The sequence below is a fragment of the Pleurodeles waltl genome, chromosome 1_2 (genome assembly GCF_031143425.1).
Source record: "Pleurodeles waltl isolate 20211129_DDA chromosome 1_2, aPleWal1.hap1.20221129, whole genome shotgun sequence".
Classification (NCBI taxonomy): domain Eukaryota; kingdom Metazoa; phylum Chordata; class Amphibia; order Caudata; family Salamandridae; genus Pleurodeles; species Pleurodeles waltl.
Window position 1 is genome coordinate 327,019,225 of NC_090437.1, and position 10,260 is coordinate 327,029,484.

General features: G+C 41.8%; 1 protein-coding gene across 12 annotated transcripts in view; it reads left to right on the top strand.

Moving 5' to 3' along the window:
• MPDZ (multiple PDZ domain crumbs cell polarity complex component) overlaps positions 1–7,625 on the top strand; it is a 1,044,214-nt gene extending 1,036,589 nt beyond the window's left edge. For all 12 annotated transcript variants that reach the window (XM_069238948.1, XM_069238974.1, XM_069239000.1 and 9 more), the window contains 2 exons: positions 286–409; positions 6,598–7,625. In XM_069238948.1, the coding sequence (XP_069095049.1) occupies positions 286–409; positions 6,598–6,744 (271 nt within the window). In that variant the 3' untranslated portion in view covers positions 6,745–7,625. The remainder of the gene's footprint in view (positions 1–285; positions 410–6,597) is intronic.
• Positions 7,626–10,260: the final 2,635 nt, after the last annotated feature.

Genomic DNA, 10,260 nt, shown 5'->3' on the forward strand with positions numbered 1-10,260 from the left:
GGTCTGTTCCACATGTAATAATGAAAAGGATAAAACCACTGTTTGGTAAAACAGCTATAGTTAGAAATGTTGGTTTGTATTTCATGCATTCATTCTGACCCGGTTTGGTTTTTTTCACTACAAACTTCAATCTTCAAAGGTTAACACACATTCTAAGAATTCTGAATGGCACATGCTGGTGGCATATAAACTGTATTGTGTCTAGATTAAGAAGAACCTGTGGAAAAATATTGAACTGTAGAAAATAGCCTATGTACTGTACCATAATTATTTTTCTTTTTTTAGCCCTCCGCAGTATAAAACCATAACACTGGACAGAGGACCAGATGGCCTTGGCTTCAGTATTGTAGGAGGCTTTGGCAGCCCGCATGGAGATTTGCCCATTTATGTCAAGACAGTGTTTGGAAAGGTAATGGCTAACATTTTATATCACTAATTATATTTTATAGTGTATGGATAGTCAATATCATTTAAATGTGATTTGGGTATCTTTCTGTTACAGTGAGTTGCTACAGTTCACATCCACCATTGTTGCTTATTTTTCTATGCAGAATTTATTAAATATGTAATATACAAGATATAGGGCCTGATTACAACTTTGGAGGAGGTGTTAATCCGTCCCAAAAGTGACGGTAAAGTGACAGATATACCACCAGCCGTATTACGAGTCCATTATATCCTGTGGAACTCGTAATACGGCTGGTGGTATATCTGTCACATTTGGGACGGATTAACAGCTCCCCCAAAGTTGTAATCAGGCCCATACTAATTATCTTGGGCTCTGACGCAGTTTCATTTTTGCACATCTTCAGACAACAAACATTTAAACATTGTCAATATTATGTAAGTGACTAACTGGTAAATTTGCAGTTGATCATCTCATCATCTTATACTTCTTCGTGTGGTTCTTTTTTAATTTTTATTTTTTTAACAAATACCGTTGTTTAAGATATCATGTGTTAGAGAAGGGTCAAACTTGCAACTATCTTTGAAAGGGTCGAAATTATGGAAAAGAAGATTGGAATTTATGGAAATGTAAAGTATACACAGCTTACTTATTGCCTTGGGCTCCCATGCAGTTTCATTTTTGCACATCTTCAGAAACGTAAAAAATTACATATTTTCAATTTTACGTCAGTAAATAACTGTCAAATGTGCTGTTTATCAATATGTTGTTCTGTACTTTGTTATGTGATAATATTTATGTTTTATGTTCAAGGAATACCATGTAAGATATCAAGTGTTAGTGCAAGGTCAAATATGTAATTGTCTTTGAAGGGGGTTAAGATCAAATTCAAAACATAATGCCAATGTCCTCAATAGCAGCTTGTACTTCCCGACACAAACCCAAAATTCAAACTTCCTCACCATAATTGTGTGTAATCGCTATAGGAGAGCCTCCCTTGACATAATTTTTCACCTTAACAGATACCTGGCACTTGGATATATGGACCATAAAGACTTTGTAAAGGGCATGACATTGCTTTAGTTGGTGGTTCCATTACATTTGTGTATTTTAAATATATTTTGTTTGATTGTAGTCCTTAGGACTTCGTTGGTAAAGGCACCACAGCGACGAAACACGTGCTGGCTACATGTTTGGTCATATAGTTCGATGGAAGCTTGTTGCTTCCTTGCGAAGTGTATGGTGGCCCCTTCTCCCCCTTTGAAGCAACAGTTTTTGATAAAGATAATGTTCGTACTATAGGCACACATGTTTTGCGCCCATTGAGAGTTTAGCCACCCTTTTGTTCTTCTTATATAACCCTTTAAGTTGTGGAACAGGTGTGCCGTCATGCATCTTAAGGCTGTTTGGGAGCGGGAACCTAAATTAAACATTGCAGAACATAAGAAGTGACGATCGAAGCATTGCTTTCTCTCCCATTCCAGGTCATGGGTCTAATTCCATTCACAAGGCCACTCCCCAGAAAAGTGCACTTCCTGCTCATAGTTTTCTGGTAAGTCTAGGCACAAGCGCAAGAAGTCCATTCGAAGTCTAGAGAGAAGGTGCAAGGACATCATTATAAAGATTGTATTCCCCCAGTATCTCCAGGGTCTAAAGTAATCCTGCAATTGGGTCCAGGGCATTCTATTTTTTTCCGGGATGTTGTTGACCCCTGCAGCAAACAGCGACCAATAATGAGGCTAGGCTGCAGATTAGAGGTGCAATTTTAGTGCTCTCTTGCTTGCCTTATAGCCCCTCAGACCTGTAAGGGGTCTCCAGGTTTACTCCCTCTAGCAGACCAGCCCCGACGTCATGTATCTCCTTGGGACCTGATACCAAGCCTGTATGAACTCTGGTAGTGGCTTCTTCTCTGGTGCTACAGTCCATGCTGGTTCGTTCTGTACCATTGCTGACTCCACCGGTCAATGATCTAATCCTGATGGTGGCCTCCGACTCTTTACTCGCATAGGCTCTCGCTCCAGGCCTGTGTAGTGACACGAAAACATGAAAATGAATAACTTGGCTATGCAACCAGATTCCAGTCCCAGCTCTCCGCCTCATCATCAGTATCTGCTGAGGATTCATGCTCTTTTGGCTACAATTCTGATCTAGTGCAGAAGGTCAGTGTCCATCATGACTCTCCTGATGATGAAGAATGGAAAGATTTTTATATTAAGCTGTAAAGAGCCAGCAGGCTAGATTAATCTCCTGAATCAGAACTTGACTCTTCACTTGGCCATCACCAGAGGAAAATTATTCATTTGCAGTGGTGGTTCAGAAGGCAGCTGAAGCACTAGAATTGTAGCTGCCCACTAGTCGCAAAAAAGCAAATGTATGAACGAAATTCTTTGAGAGCCTACTTCTGAGCCATTATTGGTAATTAATGAAGCAGTTACCAATACCCTTTTGGCAATGTGGTCCAAGCCATGCTCCTGCCCACCAGTCAGTAAAATTATGACTAGGTGACATAGATCTGTGCCTGACAACCCGAACTTCCTGGCGCGCCTCGTACACAGGTGAGTCTGATTGCTCAAGCTTCAGCAAGTAAAATCAATCCACATTCTTTCCCAATTAATCCCCTGGATAAGGAATCAAAAAGACTTTGTTTTCGGAAATTGAAATGAATGTTTTTTTTAGCTAGTATTGCTCCTGGATCTTTTAAAGCAGTTTTTCTCTTGGGTAGACAACACCCATACATAATGGGATATGGCCACCGACGTCTTGCCGGCTGACCTAGAGGACCTCCGGGGTTCTTTGACCCAAATGGTAAAGGATGTTCGTGATGTACCATGCTCAGAAGGCATGTCTGGATGAGATCACTTGGGTTTCCTGGAGTCATACAGGCCTCCCTGATGGACACTTGCATGTGTCCTGAAAATGATTCTAAGCTGTTTAGAGTAAAAGCTGATTTGGTAATAGAACTACCAGGACAGCAGCACCACAGCATGTTCTCTTGTTCCCTATTGCCACCAGCTAAACACCTACCAGTGCAAACAATTCAGAGGCTATTCCTGGATACTGTCTCAAAAGCAACACCAGCCCTCCCACCCTGTACTGTAGTTGCCAACCCAGTCCTTTCAGGGCTACAGCAAAACTATACTCAGTTGAAAACCAGCAAGTATAGCAATTCTCCAATTATTTCAAAGTGCATCCTGCAATTTTTTCTTAGAGACCTGCCCTTTCCGTCATCCCCACACTATATTCCTCCCACACTGGAGTGACTCTCAGAGGTGCACTCCGCATTCCTGAGGCAAGACGTCTTCTGTTGCCCAAGGGTACCTTCAAGAGTGTACCTGACTCAGAGAAAGGATGATATGCATGTTACTTCCTCAATATGAAGAAGGACTATTTTGAACGGCTACACACTAAATGGCTTTTTAAGGAAGGGCAGGTTCAAAATGTTCACTTTGGCTTAGATCCTCTCTGCTCTGTATGTTTCTATGGCATTGTGAGTCGTAAACTCCAAGAAGGACAGGAATCTCCAGTGGGACTTGCAAGTTGAACTTGCTGATGGGCTTGGCATTGAAGCAGCAAAGACACCTAAGAATTAGAATGAGTCATTCTAGGGTTACAACAATGCACCATTTCTCCATATCCCACAGTGAAAAATCTGAATCATGGTTACTATCGGGTTACTATGGTTACTGTGTCTGCTGGAGGCAGCTGTCCAAGGAGCACTAGAGTGGGGGTAATGAATAGCATTAGAAAAAGACGGGGAATGAGATAAACACAGCCTAAGGTTCTTTACATAAGCCATCATTCACTGGAAAGCACTATGGTAGTCTGCATGATGGAGGGCATTTATAATAGCTTCATGAAAATATATTTGTTGCAAGACATTATTGTATGTCTACCATAGCATAGGGCAAATATCAGTTTGCCAACACAGCTGCCATTCATCATATTAACCTATATCACAGATTAAATATTATGATTTATGTACTAAATATTTGTTTGGATTGAATATAATGCACAAATACACCCAATATTGATTCCGCCAATAGAAAAAGCAAAGATAATGTGGATGAAATTAGGGAAGATAATAGAGGTGACTTCATTCTTCCCCTCTGCTTCTCCCCAATAAGGGGCAAGGGTAATGCTGCTTAGGAAGAAAGGAATACAGGCTAAGGAAGGTCTCTGAGCAGTCTTTGATGATGCCAAGAACCCCAATATGTTCTAGTCTGTATTCCCCTCTGAAGTAAGTGGCTATATAGCAGAGTTTGATATGTTACTTGATGGTAAAATCTGCTTGAAGTGTTTCCCTCTGGTTTATGCAGCTGATCTCAGAGAAAATATGGTGTTAGGAACTTAAGAAGCCTAATGTTCATATAATGATTGTTTTTTTCCCTTTCCTTATTGAGGTAGATGACACTCTGAAGCATCAAAAAGCTAGCAGGGTACTTTTTTTGACCTAGTACCGAATGATTTCTATAAGACTGCCCTTAAGATATTGGATTGCAGTTGGCCAACAAAATATTGGAATAGCCCAACAAAATATTTCTTTGACGCTTGTTCCAAGAAAAGTCCTAGCGAAAGAGCTCCTAACCCGAACCATAAGAACTAAGAGCATTAGCAACAAAATGGAAGAATGCTTCAGAATAAATGTGGACATGATTGAGTATAGCTCTCTGGTTCAGTCTTTTATTTATGAAATTTGTTATACTTAAGAAGGGAGGATCCATTCATGGTTTCCTAATCAAAATGCTGCTATCATGGATGGACGAGTTAGTGTTTTCTTTATTGCACTACCTAATATTTCTACAAGGAGATGACTTTGAAATTGTGATATATAATGAAGAGCTGGAACTGTGGAAGGACTTCTGTCCTACAGAGGTTTTATTAGCACTACCTTTTTTTTTTTTTTTAACTTATTGCTAGCTATTTGAAATCACATATTAATCCTTTTAACGTGGATGCCTCTAAAGGAAGGCATAACCCTATTTTAATTGTAAACGTTTGCCAGTTATGTTATTTTGATGCCCACACAGTGAATCCTCTATACCAAGAGAACTCACAAACATTTTGTCAGAGACCAAATCGTTTTGTACATTTTGCAGCAGTTTATCTTCTACTATGCGTAGCCTACACATTTTTTAAATTGTGTAGGCTGGGTTATAATTATAGTTAACATAATTATGTTATGTTATAGGTTATAATGTGTGTAATAATTTTTGTTAATGAATTACATGCATATTTGCAGTGCTGTCACAGGAAGGGACCTTGAAGCATTATACATGCATATCACTTTTCCCCAGTCGATGAAACAGGATGTAACTGTATGACCCTCTAGTTACAGACATAGATGTGAATTCTATGGAGATCACACTAACTTCACTTTCCTACCAAATCTATGTATTTCCATGGATCAGTTTCACTCGCACTCATTATTCATTTAAGGTGTTTGCACTCATTACATTTTATTTTCAGGTACCTGTAGGTTATAAAGACATAAAAAGAAAAATATATTTTGAAACTATTTTGATCTACCTGTCTACGTCCCCTCCCCAATCTCACTGACCCTGCCCCATTATACTCACAATAACATTTCCCATATGTTTTCAGTGCTTCTATCACAGTACTCTCATCTTACCTTTCACCAATTAGCAAGGCTACCTTGTTGAAAGTAAAAGGTAAACTTTCTGTAGAAACAAAGCCCATAACCAAAAGAGCAAAAAAGTGCCTTTACTACATTGTTTTTTTGGCTTTCCAATGCTGGGCTTTGTTTCTACAGTCATTTCAGCTTGTTGTACGAGCAAGACAAAGCTGCTCATAAAACAAGTTAAACTGACTATAGAAACCAAGCCCAGGATCACATATTGATGTTTCTGGGTAAGCAGAATTAGCCAATAACAAATTGGAGCTGCTTTCTCTCCTGATTTCCCCGGGGTCACAGAAGATGATCAGCGGGCTGCAAAGAAAGGTGTGTCGGGACACTGGCAGTCTGTGTGCTGTACTTTGAGTATCAGTGCTCTACACAATTGGTTAGAGAGTTTTGGTACTTACTGTATGGGTAAGAAAATGGTAATTTATTCTGCAAAAACAAACATTTTGGAGGTTTTGATTCCAGTAGGCTTTTTTTAATTTCACCTCTACTGATGTGGGGAAGAGCAGGACGTTGTCTTATAGTTTTATTCTGCTCTCTTTGATTGCAGGGGGCTGCTGCAGAAGATGGCCGACTTAAGAGGGGCGACCAGATCATTGCTGTGAATGGACAAAGCTTGGAAGGTGTCACCCATGAAGAAGCTGTGGCTATCCTTAAAAGGACAAAGGGTTCTGTCACTATGACTGTGCTGTCATGATACTTCTGGACGTCTCACAAAAAACTTCTCTGTAATGGTCCCCAACATATCAGCCTGTGCAACGTGGAATCAATTCACCATTATTCAGAAGTCTATTTTACAGACTTTGATAGCACATCCTTGTAAAAAATAGTTTGGGCTGAAAGATTTTATTATGTCTAGCTCTCCCTCTTCTGCCAGTGTAATATTTTAATTTCTTTTACATGGGGAAATACAGGTGTTTTTAAAAGTACCAACTATTCTGTTGTCTTCTGCTTCCAGCACAACCCCAAAGAAACATGAGAATTGCATATGTTTTTTTCCATTTAGTTGTTTCTTGTTTGCATGTACACAATTCACTGGGCTGCTTTTGTTGCCAGCGTTAAATATAGTGCTTAGTTGTGACATGTATGTATTGAATGAACCATGGAAAAGATGTTTTTTCATTTACAATTGCATGCCCCATCTGAATTGTTTTAAAGTATTAGTAGCATATGCAAACCGAGAAGACAAACCTGAGAGGTTTGCAGGAAGGAGTTAATTAAAATGGTGCTTAGTATTATCACTGTATAAAAAAGTATTGGTAAACCTATGCAGAACGCACTTGGAATGTCAAGCAAGGACTGTGGTATATTTTTAAATGTTTTATGTTTGTTTTAATGAGACTATTTTTATATAGCTGCTAACCTACAAAGAATACTGTAAAAAAAATGTATGCTGTCTACTCACAAATGATGTTTTGCAGCTTTGCTGTGTCGCCACCACCGTAAGCTAGCTAAAATCTCTTATTACTTGTTAAGTTTTTGACTAAACACTGAGTGGCTGAAAGAAAGAGTATCTTGTGTAGTTTATATTGACAAACATGACTTTTCAGTCCCTTAATATAAAACAAATGTTTAGAACTGTTTATTGAATTTTTTCCAGAGCACAGTGATCCCATAATGTGTATCTTCAACCTGACCTCATCATGTAAGACGTAGGGCAGCGTTGGAAGTCACCTACACAAATTATGTGGATGTGACAATGGTTAGTGAAGAATCCCCGTAGTTCACAACATGACAATTCAGAGCGGGCAAGGTTATATACTTTATTAGGCACCTCAGCTATTGGTCTCTCAGCATCAACTGCCACACACCCCTTTTCAATTTCCACTTTCTAACATTCTTTCAGTCAATTCAGATGCTAGCACAAAGTAATAGAAGCAGGCCAACACCATGTAAAGGTATACACCACACGTATCCCTCCTTTAAATAAACCATTTCAAATAACACACAGATAAATATAATATGTAATGCCTTTTTAAATATCAGCATAAACAAGTAAGCAGTATTTCATATATTAATGCTACAATAAAACTGTTTCACTATTTCTTCTTGAAATGAAGAATAATGAAATAATATTCAATGCAAAGTATCTACATGACTGATAATACCTGGGCATTCCATCTAGGAAGTGAGAAGAGAGCGCTATCAGTGCAATTTATAGAGACCCCTTCCCCCCCCGTCAAGTGTAATCCTGTAAATAAACTGGATGTCTACACACCTTAATGCTCATTCTTCTTTCAAATAAATTATTGTGCACTCTGTAATTAGTAATAGCACTTAAATAATTCCTAACCATCTCCTTCCATTAACCATCTCCTTCCACTGATTTGGTGAAGAAAGTTCAGTCTGATTATTATATGACTTATTCTGCACCACAACAGCACAGTTTTTATTCCAAATCCCACCACCTTGTGTTTTTAAGGCATTTTTAAAAAGTTTAAACACTTTTAGAATGCTAGAAAATTTAGGCCGTTTTTCTTGGCCACTGTGAGTTTTTACTGTCACCTAAACGTCCAGCGTTACAACCATCCCAGCATTACAACCACCCCTCACTTTTGCCCTTGCATCAAATTATACTTTTTCCCTCTCAGTTTTTCCATTTATCTTGTCCTCCACATGCTTAAACCATTACGTGTATTACCCTTGTTCTACCTCATCCACCCTGAGCTCAACTTAGTACATGGTGACCATCCTTTAGGCATATAAAATGGTGATTTTCCAGTAGAGGAGTGAGCACACATATGATATGCCGTAATGCAGCATTGCAAAGCTTTTCTCCACTCTTAATTAGCTCTAGCTACTGTATACTTTCTTTTAGTGATTGTTTTCATTCGTTTTACCACACTGTTAGTCTCTGGATTATTGAACTTTTTTATGTGTAATCCCACACAATTTAATGTATGTCTCCATTCCCCTTTAGCAAACCTGAGGACCATTATCTGACAAAAGGATTTTAGGATAATTTTCCCACTTAAACACCTATTCCAAAAATCTGATTATTCAAGCAGATGAAGTGTCTTGCGCACAGAACACCTCACCCCATTTAGAAAAAGGATCCACCAACACTATCAGGAAAGGTGTGATATGTTCCCCACTCAAAGGTCCCACAATCTCGGTGGCTAATTCTTCTTATGGATAATTTGGCAAATTGTATGAAACCATGGGAATTTGTCTTAATGTATGACCAGTCGGGGCGTGGCCAAGGAGCCGAGCATGGCGCACGCTTAACCGTTCGGCTCCGGAGGGGCGACTACAAACTTGTGCCTGGACGCGCTGAGGCGGGCGGTATTGCACTCAGAGAAGAGTGACACGACCGCTGTGGACCGGGGGAGACAACGGAGTTGCGGTCTCGCCCCCGGAGCGGACACACGGGCGGCTTGAGCTGCTCGGGGCTGCGAGGAGGCTGCGGCCCTGTCGATGGGCGGGGCCGGATCGCGCTGGACCGGGAAGCTCCCTGAGCCGGAGCAGCGGGGTAGGTGAGCGGCTGGCGCGGGCGGGGCCGCTGGCGCGGGGCCGTTTTCCCAGGGGGGGCCCCCGGCGCACTCGGGTGCCCCGGCGTGGACCGAGGCCCGGGAGGTCGTCGGCGGACTGCGGCCACGGCCCCGAACCGGGCGGCGCTCAGCGCCCGACACCAGAACCAGTCACGGGCCCACCCTGAAGGGAGGGGAGCAAACCGGAGCTCCGGGTGCGGGTGCCTGCCGGCGAAGAGTCGGCCTCCCACCTGGGGGTGGCGGGGCCTGGTGCCTCCCGGCCGCGGGACTACAGACACTGAAGGGACGAGGAGACGAGGGGCCACACGACGCTGCCCGATGAGGAACCTGCCTCTTATGCACCCCCTGGGGAACACACACAACCAAAGCGTCAGTGATTGCTGCCCGGGAGCCCCTGGACGCCGATAATGAAACTCTCTGTGTCTGAGGCAGCACGGGATAACCTTTAATTGTCCACTGCGGGGCGTGGCAACGCGAAATCGCCCTGTGCCGGTCGCCATCGTCTGTCAGGGTTGGAGGCCGTGTGCCCCTGTTGCCAGGAGCGGGACCCCCTCTCACTGCCGCGACCAACGCCGAGCTGCAAGCCTGTCGCACCTACCCTTCCCATATACAACGACGCAATTCTAAAGAAAAACATCAGCCCCGGTTTAACCTAGGACAATTTTCTCTCAGCTATGGAGTAGCTGGGACGCGACCGGGGGGCTGAGCACAGCACACGTAGG